Below are 19,230 nucleotides of genomic sequence, written 5' to 3'. Positions count from 1 at the left end.
TATTAATTTTCATTTTGGATGATCTGTCCATTGGTGTAAGTGAGGGGTTAACGTCCCCCACTATTATTGTGTTACTGTCGATTTCCTCTTTTAGAGCTGTTAGCAGTTGCCTTATGTATTGAGGTGCTCCTATGTTGGGTGCATATATATTTATAATTGTTATATCTTCTTCTTGGATTGATCCTTTGATCATTATGTAGTGTCCTTCCTGTCTCTTGTAACATTCTTTATTTTAAAGTCTATTTTATCTGATATGAGTATTGCTATTCCAGCTTTCTTTTGATTTCCATTTGCAAGGAATATGTTTTCCCATCCCCTCACTTTCAGTCTGTATGTGTCCCTAGGTCTTGAGTGGGTCTCTTATAGACAGCATATATATGAGTATCGTTTTTGTATCCATTCAGCAAGCCTGTGTCTTTTGGTTGGAGCATTTAATCCATTCATATTTAAGGTAATTATCGATATGTATGTTCCTATGACCATTTTCTTAATTGTTTTGGGTTTCTTTTTGTAGGTCCTTTTCTTCTCTTGTGTTTCTCACTTAGAGAAGTTCCTGTAGCATTTGTTGTAGAGCTGGTTTGGTGGTGCTGAATTCTCTTAGCTTTTGCTTGTCTGTAAAGCTTTTGATTTCTCCATCAAATCTGAATGAGATCCTTGCCGGCTAGAGTAATCTTGGTTGTAGATCTTCCCTTTCATCACTTTAAATATATCATGCCACTCCCTTCTGGCTTGTAGAGTTTCTGCTGAGAAATCAACTGTTAACCTTATGGGAGTTCTCTTGTATGTTATCGTTTTTCCCTTGCTGCTTTCCGTAATTTTTCTTTGTCTTTAAATTTTGGCAGTTTGATTACTACGTGTCTCAGCGTGTTTCTCCTCGGGTTTATCCTGTATGGGACTCTCTGCCCTCCCTGGACTTGGGTGGCTCTTTCCTTTCCTATGTTAGGGAAGTTTTTGACTATAATCTCTTCAAATATTTTCTCGGGTCCTTCTCTCTCTCTTCTCCTTCTGGGACCCCTATGATGCAAATGTTGTTGCATTTAGTGTTTTCCCAGAGGTCTCTTAGGCTGTCTTCATTTCTTCTCATTCTTTTTTCTTTATTCTGTTCTGCAGCAGTGAATTCCACCATTCTGTCTTCCAGGTCACTTATCCGTTCTTCTGCCTCAGTTCTTTTGCTATTGATTCCTTCTAGTGTAGTTTTCATTTCAGTTATTGTATTGTTCGTCTCTGTTTGTTTGTTCTTTAATACTTCTAGGTCTTTGTTAAACATTTCTTGCATCTTCTTGATCTTTGCCTCCATTGTTTTTCTGAGGTCCTGGATCATCTTCACTATCATTATTCTGAATTCTTTTTCTGGAAGGTTGCCTATCTCCACTTCATTTAGTTGTTTTTCTGGGGCTTAATCTTGTTCCTTCATCTGGTACATAGCCCTCTGCCTTTTCGTCTTGCCTACCTTTCTGTGAACGTGGTTTTTGTTCCACAGCCTGCAGGGTTGTAGTTCTTCTTGCTTCTGCTGTCTGCTCTCTGGTGGATGAGGCTATCTAAGAGGCTTGTGCAATTCCCCTGATGGGAGGTACTGGTAGTGGGTAGAATGGTAATTTTTTTAAATTTTATTTATTTTATTCATTTATTTTTGGCCGCGTTGGGTCTTCGTTGCTGCGCACAGGCTTTCTCTAGTTGCGGCGAGCAGGGGCTGCTCTTTGCTGCATTGTGCACATTTCTCATTGTGGTGGCTTTTCTTGTTGCAGAGTATGGGCTCTAGGTACATGGGCTTCAGTAGTTGTGGTGCTCCAGCTCAGTAGTTGTGGCTCACAGGCTCTAAAGCAGAGACTTGGTAGTTTTGGTGCACGGGCTTAGTTGCTCCACGGCATGTGGGACCTTCCTGGACTAGAGCTCGAACCCATGTCCCCTGTATTGGCAGGTGGATTCTTAACCACTGTGCCACCAGGGAAGCCCTCGTTATATTCTTAATTCATACTTAACATTAAATATTAAATTAGATAATAATTAGACCAGATAAGCATCACTCTTTTTGCATAGTTGGGCAAAGATGAATCAAACAAAACAATATTTACTCAGATCCCAAAACTGTTGTTAGCCTTAGCATATTATTGAACTCACTGCAGTAAAAATTTGCTATTCTGTGGTGAATGATAGAGCTCAGATCTGGTAATGCTTTTTGTATGTTGTGGGGTCTGTAAATTTCGTGTAGCAATTTTCTCCGCCTCCCTTCTGTATTGTGGCCTAACTGGCTACCTAAATGTTTATTGAATGACTGTTTTTACTTTGGGATCTAATCCTCCTTCTTTGTTTTTAGGGTGCCAGCTTGATATGTTGTTTAATAGCTAGTAAATTAAGGCACATTTTGGGCTAGACTCCTGCCTTTTATAGCTATTAGGTTACCATAGAAAAAAAGTTTAGTGTTTTTGCCTTTCTCCTTGAAAGGTAGATGTAGGTGTGATGTAGGTAAGTTGAACTAAACATTACTTTTAATTCTGATTTGTGGCAGCAAGTGAATATTTTGCTATTACAATAGCCCCCCTTTATCCACAGTTTTGCTTTCTGCAGTTTGTTACCTGGGATCAACCACAGTTCGAGAATATTAAGTGGAAAATTACAGAAATAAACAATTCATAAGCTTTAAATTGTGTGCCATTCTGAGTATCATGTTGAAATCTCCCATCGAGATGTGAATCGTATCTTTGTCCAGCATATCCAGCCCATTAGTCACTTAGGAGCTACCTCTGTTACCAAATCAACTGTTATGGTATTGCAGTTCTTGTGTTCAAGTAACCCTTATGTTTTACTGAGTAACAGCCCCAAAGTGCGAAAGTGGTGATGCTGGCAGTTTAGACATGCCAAAGAGAAGCTGTAAAGTGCTTCCTTTAAGCAAAAGGCGAAAGTTCTCAATAAGGAAAGGAAAAAAGCATATGCTGAGGTTGCTAAGATCTATGGTAAGAATGAATCTTCTATCTGTGAAATTCTGAGGAAGGAAAAGAATCGTGCTAGTTTTGCTGTCACACCTCAGACTGCAAAAGTTATGCCCACAGTGCTTAGTTAAGATGGAAAAGTCATTAAATTTGTGGTTAGAAGATATGAACAGAAAATAGGGTTTGGTGCCATTTGAGGTTTCAGTCATCCAGTGGGGGGGTCTTGGAACTTAGCTCCCATGGTTAAGCGGGGAATACTGTATTTTTAAGATGTTTGGCACTTTTTAGTAGAAGGCTTGTTAGGACTTCTAGTTTATTCACTGTGGTGCACAGACATTTCTTCCTGAGCCCTGTACTTATATGATTTGGTTCATTACTTCCCAAGTGTGGATTTTTTCCCACTGTAGTTTTATAGAAAGACTTGAAGTTTTTCTCTTTTTTTTTAGTTGGTATTGATACACTGCCCCTTATAATTCAGTTTACTTTTACCTGGAGGTTTCTGATTCTGCATTTAAGGAACTCTGGAGATTAAGCTGAGGTAGGTTAGTGGTCCACTGGAGAAGGGTTCCCAGTGAGTATGGAGTGCAAAATAGTCTTCTAAATTAAATATTTTATAGGCATTATCTATGTTTTCTGGCTCCTGTAAGTTAATATTTTCAATGAATGATGCAACACAATAAATAAATCCCCAAATCTACTAGCTTAGGAGACCAAACTGTGCATATATATTTAGTTTTTTAAAAACTGTTACCAACTCATGACATTTTTTAATGAGATCTGAAATATCCTTACTAAGTTGGTAAGGGAGGTATGTTTTTGGTATGAAGTAATGACTTAAGGTAAAATTTTATAGGCACCATCTTAGCTTTTATTTCACTTTGTCTTGTAGTTGGTGTATGAATTCTTCTTAAGGTTTTTGGAGAGCCCTGATTTCCAGCCTAGCATTGCAAAGCGATACATTGATCAGAAGTTTGTACAACAGGTAAGGAATTCTTCTGTCTTAAATTTTTATATTCATCTTAGCAATGATTTATTAACTTGTGATTAAAATAGTCTTTCAAAACTTTAAGGATTTCTGTTTAACAGCACTTAATATTCTTGCCAGGCAATGAAAATAAAAGTAAGTAGCTTTGAGAACACAAGAGTATTTTTTAATCAAGGGTGGCCTTCTAGTGAAATCAATCAAATTATCCTATCCAATCCTAAATCCTCATAGTTGTTTTATAAAGACCAGAAAAGCAAGCCTTTCTGGAATATCTAACTTAGAAAATTTGGTATAACTAGGGGGGAAACCTTTTTTAAAATTTTTAAGTCTTTGAGCTTGAACTTGACATATGGTTCTAAGCACTGTGACTTTGAAATGACAGAGGGTGGAAAAAATAGAAATGGAATTATTGTTAGAAGTTTGGGCTTTATGCTCCTTTCTTATCATCAAGTGTCACTTACCTTTCCTTTTTTTTCCCCCCTTCCCATCTTAGGCATTCTAGCCACCCAGTTCCTAAACCACAAATAAAATGGGATCTTTAAGAAGAAAAGGAGATAGAGTTAAACGTGTGTGATACCTTCTTTCTTTTTATAAGTTGATTATTAGTTGGTTCTTTTGGAACCTTAAATACTCAAAATTAGTTTATCAGAATGTGTTTATTTTTATTTTCAAAATCTTTTCAACAATTTAAAGGCCTCTTTTTAACTATGTGGTCTTTGCTGGCCCTAGACAAAATTGTGAAGTAGACCAAACCTCTGTGGGTCCATTTTCTCTTTTGAAATACGTATCTGTAAGTTGGGTCTCATTAGGAATTCTCCTCTTCTAAACTAATTAGCATTTTAAAGAAAGGTAGGAGATGGGTGGAGGGGTTGTAATGAAGTGCTGAGGCCAGGATTAAAGATCATTACAAGGACGTTTGCTGCCCTCTTCCCACCATTGTGTGTCCCCTAGCATAAAGATTATACAAGCATGAGTTCCACATACTTGGAGTTCATTTTTGGTCATTTCCTGTAATTACCAGATAAAGTATTTTGACTAGTAGCTGTGAAGTATTGATAAATGAAGAATATTGTCAAGAACATGTCCTTCAGCCATTCAAGTAGTTCTTCATAAACTATGAAGAAATATTAGGTGTGTGTTAACAGTAAAATGTTAATTTCATTTCAATAACAAGTTAAAAGCAGTCAGATTAAATGGAGCTATGTTATTTTGGTAATTGCAAATGAATGCACATTTATTTCCTTCTATAGCTCTTGTGTGCTACAGAAGGAATACAGTGTATTAAGGAACTTCAGTAATGCCATGTTAAATTGTATTTAAGATAATAGCAGGTTGAGTGGAACAATTGCCTTAGGGCTTCCTCACTCTGGAGCTTGAGGTGTTTTGGCTGCTGGATTATTCAGTGGATTTGAGGGGGAACAAGAAGAAAACTGGTAGGGTAGGATCCATTTTCTACATTCTACTCTGAGTGCCTGAATTATCTGAAAAGCCAAGGCCCAATAATTTGTTTCTAGCAGTTTATATCACTGTGATTTCACAGATCACTGCTCTGAGGTATTCTTAGTATGTTGCTTCCATAAATATTACTATGAGAATTCTCAGCTTTTGTATTTTGAAATTATTTGATTAGGTGGTAAGTTTAAGACTTACAAGTACAGGAGAAGAATCTAAAGTATAAATTTGGACATTTATCATTTCAAGAGAAGAAAACAAGTGTGTAGTTCCAGGTTATGTTCAAATCATAGGATTTCAGAAGAAGGAAGCTAAGAATTATTGAGTGCTTTTTATGTGCCAGGCACTGTCCTTATATGCTTTTATATAAAGAGCTAGACCATATCCAAATTCACAGAGCTAGAAAATGGCACAATCAGGATTTGATTATATATAAATAGATTGTTTTATTTAGATTGTAATATTTCAAAATAACTTATTTAAATAGATTTGACACTTAGCTAACAACTGTTCTCTACTATTTTACGTTGACCCTGAGGATCAACTTGTATTACATTATGTTTGTTCTTGAATTAGACATAGGAACCTTAACAATTAAGGGTTCCTTTTATTAATTTCAAAGCATATCTTCCAAGTAAACCCAACATCAGAACTTGGATTTGAGTGTCTTAAGTGAATAGTTTAGCTATTTTAATTAGAATAATTTAAAGTGACTTAATTAGGTATATTAACATAAATTCTCATACTCTGTGGATATTTTTTGCTGGAGCCACATGCAGTACTTAATAATCTAGCAAACAACAAATGCAAACTATAAGCCAGACACTTTAGGGTTATATAAATGTGACTAAAGTCATCACTACTCTCAAAGAATACCCACTCTTGTAGAAGAGATACACATGTAAACAATTACATATAATTCAAGACAGAATGGAAAAAGAACTTAAGGTTCAGAGCATGCCATCATGACTGTAATTATCAATCCCAAAGTACAGAACATAAAATCCCTTGACAACTTCATAGGTAATTGTATTCTATAAAGAGAGGTTTTGTATATTTTTTCCTAAGAAAATCCAGTGTTTCATTTAAAATACAGTAATACTTTTTTTTGACTGAAGAATTTCAGTTTCTTTACCGTTTTAAAATGGAAATTTGAGCTTTTGATTTTAAATTTTTCAAAGATCTATTTGTCCTGCCTTTGCTGAAGAGTTGTGTAGAGGTGTAGGAAAATGCTGATTTGGCCAATTTGAACTGGTTTAAAATTTTTCAGCCATTTGCTAAGCTGACTTTAAATAAAAATCTGTAGTCTCATCTTTTATTTCAGTGTTATTTCATGAATGATTTTCACTCTGTTAGCATATATCTACCAATATTTTACCTATTAACTAAATATTAATCTTTGAGCTGTTGGCATGGTGACTTGAATGTTTTAGTGTAAGATCACAAAAAAAAAAGAAGCCTTAGTTTGTATAAATTTGCCTAGTAAACTAGAAATACGCATTTGTGCATGTGTATTTTTTAAACTTCATTTATTTAACAATTTGTGGTCTACAAGCTTAAGATTCTGTATGTAGTTTTGACATACTATCAAAAAACATTTAAAAATCTCTCACATTTCAACACTTTAAAATTATGAGCCGTGTTTAGTAGTCAGGAGTAGGTCAGCATTTTAAAATGAGTGGCAAGGCCAAAAAACAATATTCCACTTCTTGGAAGTGTTTATATTATTTATTGTGTGTCATTTTTCAAAATGAAATTAAAAAAATACTCCATAAGCTTTTCTTTATTTCATTATTTAGCAAGAATAAAGTCAATCTGATGAGGCAGAATCTTTTTAAAACTTTTAAAGCTTTTGTGGATTATCTTAAAATCAAAATTAGAATAGAGTGAAGTTTTAGCTCGATTATTTTTAAAAAGTAATTTCTCAGATTTTTTTTAAAGCTCCTGGAGCTTTTTGATAGTGAAGATCCCAGAGAACGCGACTTCCTGAAGACCGTTCTGCATCGAATTTATGGGAAATTTCTTGGATTAAGAGCATTCATCAGAAAACAAATTAACAACATTTTCCTCAGGTAAATTGGTTGTATATTCATATACAGCACTTTTTTTCCCCTTCCATATTTTCTTTTTATTCCAGTTCTTTTAGGTTAATTTTTTAAAATAAATTTATTTATTTTATTTATTTATTTTTTGGCTGCGTTGGGTCTTCATTGCTGCTTGCAGGCTTTTCTAGTTGCGGCGAGCGGGGGCTACTCTTTCGTTGTGGTGCACGGGCTTCTCATTGCGGTGGCTCTCCTGGTTGCGGAGCATGGGCTCTAGGTATGGGGCTTCAGTAGTTGTAGTGCGCGGGCTCAGTAGCTGTGGCTCGCAGGCACTAGAGCACAGGCTCAGTAGTTGTGGCACATAGGCTTAGTTGCTCCGCGACATGTGGGATCTTCCCGGATCAGGGCTCGAACCTGTGTCCCCTGCACTGGCAGGCGGATTCTTAACCACTGCACCACCAGGGAAGCCCCTTTAGGTTAATTTTTTTTTTTTTAACATCTTTATTGGGGTATAATTGCTTTACAATGGTGTGTTAGTTTCTGCTTTATAACAAAGTGAATCAGCCACACACACACGTTCCCATATCTCCTCTCTCCCGCGTCCCCCTCCCTCCCACCCTCCCCATCCCACCCCTCCAGGCGGTCACAAAGCACCGCGCCAATATCCCTGTGCCACGTGGCTGCCTCCCACCAGCTATCTACCTTACGTTTGTTAGTGTATACATGTCCATGCCCCTCTCCCGCCCTGTCACAGCTCACCCCTCCCCCTCCCCATATCCTCAAGTCTGCTCTCCAGTAGGTCTGTGTCTTTATTCCTGTCTTACCCCTAGGTTCTTCATGACATTTTTTTTTCTTAAATTCCATATATATGTGTTAGCATACGGTATTTGTCTTTTTCTTTCTGACTTACTTCACTCTGTATGACAGACTCCAGAACTATCCACCTCATTACAAATAGCTCAATTTCGTTTCTTTTTATGGCTGAGTAATATTCCATTGTATATACGTGCCACATCTTCTTTATCCATTCATCCGATGATGGGCACTTAGGTTGTTTCCATCTCTGGGCTATTGTAAATAGAGCTGCAATGAACATTTTGGTACATGACTCTTTTTGAATTTTGGTTTTCTCAGGGTATATGCCCAGTAGTGGGGTTGCTGGGTCATATGGTAGATCTATTTGTAGTTTTTTAAGGAACCTCCATACTGTTCTCCATAGTGGCTGAACCAATTCACATTCCCACCAGCAGTGCGATAGGTTAATTTTTAAAGTCTGAAACTTAGAAACTTAACTGATAGTATTTGAGTCATTTTTAGCCTGTTTTATGGATATCATTTGATTGCATCTAACTCTTTCTTGTAACTTCTCATCTAAATGGATAGTAGTAATGAAGACAGTTTTAATAGATAATACCAGTGTTACTGATGTTTAAAATTTATTGAGAGGAGAGTTTGTCTGGTTATGTATTTGAGCACTTGTTTAAAAAATTTTGTATAAATACTATTTAAATCAGTAGCTCTTGGCAGTATTTTCATTCAATTTTCTGACAAAGCTAATTAAATTTATCTTTTGACTACTTTATCAATGAAATCTATTGATTAGTTGCTTCAGATTAGGAGATTTTGCTTTAATACCCAAATTTCAGGTTTGGTTTGTTTGAGTTGACAATGTGGCAAAATTAGGCTAGCATTTTCACACTGTAACAGTCAGAGATGAGGAATATTGCCTCCTCTAGAGAGATCATCTTTGTCCAGCTCTCTGTCGTTCTCTCTGGGGCCCTGCCCATCATTTATGGTATCTGCCCTGCCTATCCTGTCATCATTTGAGTCTATGACTCCCTACTTTAAAGGCGACCCTAATCTTAGAAAGCTAGTCAGCCTGTGTAGTTTAGGCTTAGAGAAATTCTGAGTAAAAGTGGCTTTATTACATGAGTCCTTTTCTCTTAGAGTTACCTATGTATGAGTAGAGGTTTCCTATTTTAAAAAGTATTTCTTTGAGAAGACCCATCTTTCTTATAAATTTTAAAGTAAAATAAAATATTCCAGATGAAATTATATTGTTATCTTAATATATAGCAAATTTTAGCAAAAGTATATGTGGTTTAATAGGAAATAGACCTTTTATAAGATTGCTAAGAAGTAACTGATTGGGGGCCAAATGGCTTACAAAGAATTCATTCCTAAAGTGTGCTTGAACATTTCGTATATTTGCCCCTTAGATTTCTTTGTACCTTCCTACATCTTTCTCTCAGTTTAATTTTCTGATGTTTGATTTTTCTTTATATCTATCTTTATTTTAAATTTAGGTTTATATATGAAACAGAGCATTTCAATGGTGTTGCTGAACTCCTTGAAATATTAGGAAGGTAGGTCAGTTTTTTGTTCTTTTTAAGAATTAAGTAACTTTGAATGCTTTCTGTATTAAAATAGCTGGGATTGGAGAAATTATTTCATATTTTAGAGTTTGAATATATAGTATAAGGCATAGTTTCTCAACTGAATTCTTATTATAGCTTTTTAGGGGGTCAGCATATTAAAATAGTGCCATGCAAGACATCTGTTTCAGAATAGACTTGTGCTTTTGAAGCTGTGGCATATTTTATGCCTGATCTTGCCAGACTGCCTCAGAAACCTATAGGATCTGCTTGGGAAGAGATGAAATAAGTTATAGTGAATATTTGGTGAAGTTACAGGAATTCTTGTTCAGGTGTTGATAGATCATTCCTGTACATCTGTTCTTTTTAGAAGAATCTACAGCCTTTGATTTTAGTTTATATGAATATTTTTGCCTTCCTTATTCACCACATAGCAGTATTAACATGAGAGAAGTTTAGACCCTCTATTTATGTTTAGACAATGGTTTTTGTCTCCTCTGTTAATACTTAGAGAATGATTATGGAGAGAACTACTTCTTAATTTCAGATCTTTCAATAAAGTAAGAGAAACTACCCATTTACTTTAGAATATATTGAAAATTCTAACAATATTGTGATATTGACTCTCCGGTGCTTTAGAGAAGAAAAATAAAGGCATGAATAAGTGATAGGCTTTATAGAAAACATAAAGTTGCTTACTGGGACATTAAATTGGCAGTCCTCGTTTTCTTTTGGGATCACTGAATGACTTAAAGGAGCAGACTTCATAGTGATAGTCTAACGTAGTTTGCAGATGAGTAAGTCATTCAACACCAGGACTGAAGCAGAGCAGTTCCTAGGTACTTGGGGATGTAATAACTTTTAGAAATAAAGTAGTAACTACTTAACCCTTCCCCTGCCTTTTTTTCCCTCCAGTATTATCAATGGCTTTGCATTGCCACTGAAAGCAGAACATAAACAATTTCTAATGAAGGTTCTTATTCCTATGCATACTGCAAAAGGATTAGCTTTGTTTCATGCTCAGGTAAGTTGCAGGAGATTTCAGGTGAAATGAATGTTGTTTCAAAGACTGATATAAAGGCAGAGAAACTGAGAAGTATTGAGGTGGCAATTTTAAGTATATTTAAGCAATTTGCTTTTGTAAGTTGCCCAAAACAAATTTTTACTATATCATAATTTTTAAAGCATTATGATATTTAGTGTTCTTAAATAAGCTGAATGAACTGTAAGTATAGATATAGGAAAGATCAAGTTCTGTTCTGGTCCAGGCCCTGACCTAACTCACTGTGTGACTTCGATAAATCCCACATATCTGCAGAATGTTCCATCTAGCCTCAATGACCTAGTTAGAGAATGGTTTTAGTTTCCTCCATTAATACTCAAAGAATAATATCATATCGGCATAGGCGTACATGTTAGAAACATGCTGAAAAACTAAACTGTTAGCTCTAGTCTTATTTCAGTCAACTTTATTTATCTGTGTAAGTATCTATTAATTTAGTGTGCTATAGTTTACACTTCTGATTTGTAAGACAAAGGCAGTGCTTTTAATTCCCCAAAGAACTGGTCTGCCACCTAAATGATATCGAAAGATTGATATGTCCAACTACATTTTCTTTAATATTTCAGTTAACTTAATATTCAGAAGTTACTACTGAAAAAAGGATTTTTTTTTTTTTTTTTTTTTGGCGGTACTTGGGCCTCTCAGTGCTGTGGCCTCTCCCGTTGCGGAGCACAGGCTCCGGATGCGCAGGCTCAGCGGCCATGGCTCACGGGCCCAGCCGCTCCGCGGCATGTGGGATCTTCCCGGACCGGGGCACGAACCCGTGTCCCCTGCATCGGCAGGCGGACTCTCAACTACTGCGCCACCAGGGAAGCCCAAGGACATCTTTTTTGAAGTAGAAGTTACTTGCACAATTATGAGTATATTCATTTTTATATATTGCGATAAAGTTTGTCAAAATGAGGTAGTTTTGTTAGCTAAATATAAAAATCCTGCATTACTAAATGTTATTTCATTCAGTAATATTTATAAACTGTCCCTTGTATTTTAGCTAGCCTACTGTGTTGTACAGTTCCTGGAGAAAGATACAACACTAACAGAACCTGTAAGTGTTTTACTTATTTTTATGTTTTTGGTCTACATTGTAGCATTTTATTTTAGCTTTCTTTATTCCCTTATAGAGTACCAAACAGTAGTAGTAATATATTTTAAACTAAAATCATTTAGAAGAAGGAAAGTGAGGTTAATCTGTATTCAGAGAACAAGATTGGGATGGGGAGCTCTCATGAGTTATAATATATGTCTTGAGTAACTTAAATGTAGATTAAAGTTAATATATAGTAGTTAAGATGTGTGAGGACAGGATCAAATGACTACAGTGAAATTTTATATACATGGTACCTTCAGTGATAGTCTTTTTAATCTTCATTCACCTTTTGAAATTAAAACATACTTTAAGGGTCCCAAAACTATTCCCTTGAGTTTTGTGTTTTCTTTAGAAATAGGATTTCCCCTCTTATTAACGGTAAACCACATGATAGGGATTGAAAACATTTCCTTGCCTTTGGTGATTAAGATATAATCTAGGAATTAAAGATTGTTTACTTTATGAATCAACATAGCAATTCAGTCTTTGAATTCTGCTGCTTACTAATTGTCTATAATACAAAGATTCAGGAGAGAATAAAAATGTTATCATGAAAATTGAAGATTTAAGAAAAACATAAGTTCAGGGAAAAACAGAAAAGGATAAAAACATAGAAAACAACATTTTAACCTTGGTGAAGTAAGTATTTTGAGAGAGTGTTTTCTAGGTATCCTAAATATTTAAACTAACAGTTCTTGAAGAATAGCAAGGGGTTTGAAGGATTTAAATTGTATGATTTTCTTTATATTAGAGTTTTCTGAGGCTAGGGGCACTTGAAAAAAATTATGTACTTAGTGTTCTCCCTTTGACTTGAGCTTTGTCTGTGTAAAGGAACGAAAGATATTTTTCCACTCCCTGATGTTTAGAGTTTTAGACTTTTTAGGCTTGCAGTTCTTTCTGGAAACAGCTAAAAACAGTTTTTAAAGACAAATAGGAGAATTAGAAGCCCAGTATTTACATGAAATCACATAAACCTCTAAAGTGAAGTAAAACTTAATGCAAATCCATGATAACTCTCATTAGAATTGAGACAAAGAAAACCCATAACATGGTTCATGCTTGGTGAATAATAAACAGATATAAATATAATTAAGTTAATATGGAGTGGATCGGGGAGACAGCTGATTTCTTTTTATAGAGTAAAAGGTTAGGGAGAGAGATGAGGGCTGGACATTTGGCTTAGATGAGTTGGGTTAATAGAAATAGGAGCAGCATGAGGAGGTAGAATGTCCAAGTTGACAAAGGAAAATATTTTTCAATTCATAAAGATCTGCAGATACAGAGATCTTGTAATTTCTACTATAGGCCATTCTAGCACCAAAATTAAGGCCATAGTACTTGGGTTTGAGCCCTAATACTCATTTTCTAGGAGCCTGGCGTTCATATCAAAGCTTCCTACAAATTTTAAATAAGTCAGAGCTTTAGGTAGTTTATTACATTCTTTATGTCCCTAGATCTTCTATTGAAATTATTTTATTTTCCAAAATGGAAATGACTTTATTGTTACTTCCACTTATGAAAGTAGTGTGTTAATTTGGTTCACACAAGACAAAATCATAAAGCATAATGTGGAGGAAGTTCCTTAAAATCGGATCCCCTAAAGATAACCATATAAATAGGTGAATATATTTCTATAAATTTTTTTCTGTACATATATTTATGTATAGGTTAAACAGTGGGACAGTGCTGACTAGGTTTTTTCACTTGTCAATATAATGTGGATACCTTTCCGTATTAATCTGCTTCATTTTTTCACTGGTCACATTAAATTCCATTATATGGATTATCATAACATATTTAATCAATCCCCAATTCATGGACACTTGAGTTATTGGAGTTTTCATTGTTAGAAGCATGTTGCTGGGTGTGGGGATGTTTTAGGGTATTGGAATTATTCTGTGTCCTGTCTGTAATGTTGGTTACAAAAAAAAAAAAATCTATGTGTGTATAAAAAACCCTGAGAACTGTACACCAAAAAAAGAAAATATTTTACTGTATGTAAAATTTTTAAAAATTACTAAGGGGGGAAAGTGGTGGTGGTGGTGGTGGTGGGATGACTTGGGAGATTGGGATTGACATGTATACACTAATATGTATAAAATGGATAAGATAATAATAAGAACCTGCTCTATAAAAATAAAATAAAATAAAATTCAAAAATTCAAAAAAATATAAAACCAAATTACTGAAATTAAAACCGTATTGCTGGGTCAAAGAGTACAGTGTGGGAAGGTGCCTATTTTCCCTTATCAGCCAGTGCTGAATATTGTTTTAAATTTTTGCTAGTCTAATAGGTATGAAATATTTTAATTGGCTTTTTAAATTACAGCCATCCTTTTATATGGTTATTAGTCATTTATATTTCTGTGTCCTTTGCCTACTTTTAAGCCTTTGCCTATTATATTTTGCAAAATTTTTTACCCATTTGGAGTTTTCCTTTTAACTTTGAATATACTGTTTTTAATATTTGCCTTTTTAAAGAACTAAAAATTTTTTATGTAGTGGAATCTATTCATCATTATGGCTTCTGGCCTTGATGTCATGCTAAGTAAAATCCTTCTACCCTTTGAGATTATAAAAATACTCTCTAGTATCATATTCTAGTTATTTTATGGATTTAGTTTTTACGTGTAAAAACTTTATTCCATCTATAATAGTTTCCTAGGGCTGCCATGACGAATTACCACAACCTTGGTGGCTTAAAATAACAGAAATTTATTCTCTCACAGTTCTGAAGGCCAGAAGTCCAAAATCAAGGTGTCGGCAGGGCTGCACTCCCTCCAGATGCTCTAGGGGAGATTCCGTTCCTTGCCTCTTCCAGTTTCTGGTGTCTCCAGGTGTTCTTGGCTTGTGGCTGCATCGCTCCAATATCACATTGCTGCCTCTTCTTCGGTCTCTCCTCTGTGTTATCTCTTACAAGGATACTTGTCATTGGATTTAGGGCCCACCCAGATAACCCAGGATGCTTTCATCTTGGGATCCTTAATTATATCTGTACAGACCCATTTTCCAAATAAGTCACATTCATAGATTTCAGAGATTAGGACATGAACATATCTGGGGGCCACCATTCAACCCACTCCACCATTTGAAATTGAAATTTTTGTGTGACACGGGTAAGGAATTGTTTTAGTTTTCTATTGCTGCATAACAAATTATCACAAAATTTCGTGGCTTAAAACAACAAACATTTATTATTGCACAGTTTCTGTGAATCAGGAATCCAGGCATGACTTAGCTGTGTCCTCTGCCTCAGGGTTTCTCACAAGGCTGCAGTCAAGGTGTTGGCCAGGTATAGGGTTGCATATAAAGTCTCAGATGAGGAAGGATCTGCTTCTGAGTTCACGTGACTGTTGTTAGCATTTGGTTCTCAGATGCTGTTGGCCAGCAGCCACCCTCAATTCCTTGGTACTTGGGCCTTTCCAACATAGCAGCTTGCTTTATCAAAGCTTGCAAGACAAGAAGGCCCCTAGAGAGTCTGCTCATAAGATGGAAGTCACAATCTTTTGTAAATTTCTCATGGAAGTGACATTCTGTCCCTTTTGCCACATTCTGTTGGTTAGAGGCAAGTCAGTAGGCCAGTCCACACTTCAAGGAAGGGCTCAACTACACAAGAGTGTGAATTCAGGAAGTAAGGATCATAGGAGATCATTTCAGGAGTCTGCCTACCAAAGGAGCTACATTTTTTTCCTAACTGGTGAGCCACCAGTTCAAGTACCACCAATTAATTGACTAATTCAGCTGTTTCCCAGGAACTGAAATGCCGCCTTTGTCATATATTAAAACCTCATATATACTTGAGTCTGTCTAGATATTCCTCTGTGTCATATATCTTCTCTGTCAGTTTCCATGCTACCTTATTGTTCTAATTATTTTTCTCTGATTATTGTAACTGATACTTTGTTTTAAAAGGTATTGATTTTTACATACTTATCTTTTATCTGACCACATATTGAATTTTCCTACTCATTCTAGTAATTTTTCATCTTTTAATATTTAAGCGGTATATAATTATCATACACTTAGACAAATAAGTATAATTCTGATATCCCTTTTCAACATTATTCATCAGATTCTTATCTTACTGGATTGGCTCCAGAACAGTGTTCTTCCCCAGTTTTAATTTGGATGAGTGTTCATTACTAGACAAGACCAATAACTAAATTTACTTAAAAGGCTGTCAGAGATTTATTTCCACAAAAGCACCAGGCCCAAATGGTTTTACTGCCAATTTCCAAGAGACCATTATATAAGTTGATTGCTGATGGTTTCTGATAAATTCTTAGTTCTAGCTTACTAAATTGTTATCAGAATATATAATCAATCAAAAAATCAAATAACTGTTCAAAATCTTTTGAGATGATCATACAGTTTTTTTTCCCCCTTTTAACCTATAACTGTAATGAGTTGAACCATCCTGGAATTTCTGGAATAAGTTATTGGGTAGGTAGCAGCATTCTGTTAATATACTGTTATATTTGGTTTAATACAGATTTTTGCAACTATGTTTACTTAAATTCACAATCGCTTGTTTTGTTGTATTTGGGTTATCAAGACTGTGCCAGCCATGAAATAAATTGGGAAGCTTTCTGGCTTTTTTGGGTGCTTCATAATGGTTTAAATAACAGGAGTTATCTGTTCCTTAATTTCTCCTTAAAATAACCTCCCTTCCTCACCCCACCAAGTCATTATCTCATACTTTATTTTCTTAGTAGAAAGTAGCACTTACTACTATTAAAATTATTTTATTTATAAGTTTAATTGCTAACTTATGTTGGTCTTCCTGCTTCATGAAAATCAGGGACCTCCTTCTGTCTTATTCATCAGTGTGTCCCTGGCACCTAGAACAGTATCTGGTACAAAGGCACTCAATAAGTATCTGTTGAATTGGTAGAAGTCTAAAGCTGAGCAGAGTAAGGGGGTATACATAGTTATTGAATACTGTTGTTCTCCTTCAGAATGAATATTGATATTATCACAATTATTTAAAATTTCCTGAGATTAACCAGCTTCTTTGCTTAATTCATGCTAAATAAACTTTTCCCTTTTTTGCAGGTGATCAGAGGATTGTTGAAATTTTGGCCAAAAACATGCAGTCAGAAAGAGGTGCATTTCATTCAACAAAAACAGTGCATTTTATTAGAACTTCTCAATCTCAGGGCTCTAAACCATGCTTCTTTGGGCTGGGTGTATCATCACTGCTACCAAGGGGGAGATGTTCTGTGGGGATTAGAGAGACTTGGTAGAATATCTGTACATCATAGTAAATTGCGTATACTGTCAAGAGTTTTTTCATCCACTGTTTAATTTGTAGGTTAACCTTCTCATTTGTGTTTTCTATATTAACATCATGTAATTTGTCATGTTTCTTAAAAGAAAATTTTTTTAACCTAGGTGATGTTTTTAGGAGAAATTGAAGAAATCTTAGATGTCATTGAACCAACACAATTCAAAAAAATTGAAGAGCCCCTTTTTAAGCAGATATCCAAGTGTGTATCCAGTTCTCATTTTCAGGTATGACGTTTTCAGTGAAGCCGTTTTTATTTTATACTATTACTTCTTTTCTCTTTTAGTTTTGACATTTCTAAATGTCTTTTTTTAGGTTGCAGAAAGGGCGCTGTACTTCTGGAACAATGAATATATTCTTAGTTTGATTGAGGAGAATATTGATAAAATTCTGCCAATTATGTTTGGCAGTTTGTACAAAATCTCCAAAGAACACTGGAATCCGTAAGTGTCTTTTATGTTGATTGTGTTATTTTTGTGTTTTTATTTTTTTGACCCCTTTGTCATTTGATCTCATAACTCATACTTATGAAACCTGTACAGATTTGGAATTGATCCCAAGGTTAACGTCACATAGTTTTATTCTATTCTGCACTGTGTTTTATGAAGTTGTATGTGTGTCTGTATGTTCTGGGTCTTTTTGTTGTTTGGTTTTTTTTTTTTTTTTTTTTTTTTTGAGCAGAGAAAGGTTTATTGCAGGGCCAAGCAAGGAGAATGGGTGGCTCTTGCTCAGAAACCCTGAACTCCTGTATGTTCTTAATTTCAACTTAGAATTGCAAATCTAGGGACTGTCTGGTGTGACATTCTGTACTAGTGTGTGGTTAAACCCTGTTGGGGAGACCAACCCAACATCTGCAGAGGATGCACAGGCGACTGTGTGCTGCCAGTATCCAGTCTCACCTCCATAGCTGGCCTAGCCCAGGGGGAAGCTTCAGTGCTCAAGGTCACATCAGTGATGTTTAGATTGCATGCATTCTAAATTCTGTAACACCCTTATCCTGTGTTTTACTTTTCTTCTTACAAGTTATGGTAATTGGATCTTTTTCAAATTTCTTTTAATGCTGTTACTCAGGGTTTGTGATAGTAGACTCTAGAGCAGACAGGAAGCTGACCATAACATTTTTAGGGTTTAATCTAAGCATGATACAGTGGGAAGGACTGTATCATGGAAGGAGTTTTGGAATCAGACCGACCATCTCTACTACCACTGGCTGTGTGACCTTGAGCAAATTACTAAACTTCTTGAACTTCAGTTTGTCAGCTCTAAAATGGATTGACTGAGTCAGCTAGCATCCAACCCATTTCAGAGATGATAGTGTTACATTTCCCATCTGTTAGTAGCATCAGTAACCCAGCACTGGCTTGTTTTCATTTTAGGACCATTGTAGCACTGGTGTACAATGTGCTGAAAACCCTCATGGAGATGAACGGCAAGCTTTTCGATGATCTTACTAGTTCATACAAAGCTGAAAGACAAAGGTATTTGACATTTTTATTTATAGACTTATCTGTACATTTTAGATTAGCTGAATGTGATTGAGTCCAATAAGGTATTCTAAGTTAAAATTATGTTTAAGAAGCCAATTGCTGCAGTAGGATGAATTGAGAGATTGGGATTGACATATATACACTAACACGTATAAAATAGATAATTAATAAGAACCTGCTGTATAAAATAAAATTCAAAAAAGAAAAAAGCCATTTACATTTAGCATTTCAATTTGAATGTCTCTAATAAGTACTTTAAAGTCATTTCCAGGTAAACTCCTAATGGTTAGATTATGATTTTAATGTGGATCATAAATTCTGTTTATCTCATTCTGAGCCTTAGACTTTATCAGTATGATAACATCTGCATTGTGAAATACAATTTATGCTGGATTTTAAATACTATTTTACATAATTATTTTCACATTTAGGAGAATTGCTTTTGTCCACATGGGCGTCCATAGTGAGCTTATTCTTCATCTGTTCCCTGCACAATAACTTGATAGTTTTTAAGCTTCACATTTT

At 35.4% G+C, this 19,230-nt stretch overlaps 1 protein-coding gene across 1 annotated transcript in view; it reads left to right on the top strand.

Moving 5' to 3' along the window:
- PPP2R5A (protein phosphatase 2 regulatory subunit B'alpha) overlaps nucleotides 1–19,230 on the top strand; it is a 92,737-nt gene that overhangs the window by 71,033 nt on the left and 2,474 nt on the right. The window contains exons 4-12 of the mRNA XM_082648849.1: nucleotides 3,817–3,909; nucleotides 7,306–7,436; nucleotides 9,713–9,772; nucleotides 10,697–10,805; nucleotides 11,836–11,889; nucleotides 16,987–17,037; nucleotides 17,326–17,445; nucleotides 17,534–17,661; nucleotides 18,595–18,696. Coding sequence (XP_082504975.1) covers nucleotides 3,817–3,909; nucleotides 7,306–7,436; nucleotides 9,713–9,772; nucleotides 10,697–10,805; nucleotides 11,836–11,889; nucleotides 16,987–17,037; nucleotides 17,326–17,445; nucleotides 17,534–17,661; nucleotides 18,595–18,696 — 848 coding nt within the window. The remainder of the gene's footprint in view (nucleotides 1–3,816; nucleotides 3,910–7,305; nucleotides 7,437–9,712; nucleotides 9,773–10,696; nucleotides 10,806–11,835; nucleotides 11,890–16,986; nucleotides 17,038–17,325; nucleotides 17,446–17,533; nucleotides 17,662–18,594; nucleotides 18,697–19,230) is intronic.

Source organism: Grampus griseus, assembly GCF_964374135.1.
Source record: "Grampus griseus genome assembly, chromosome: 1".
In the NCBI taxonomy this organism is placed as follows: domain Eukaryota; kingdom Metazoa; phylum Chordata; class Mammalia; order Artiodactyla; family Delphinidae; genus Grampus; species Grampus griseus.
This window is presented reverse-complemented; position numbering and strand designations above follow the sequence as displayed.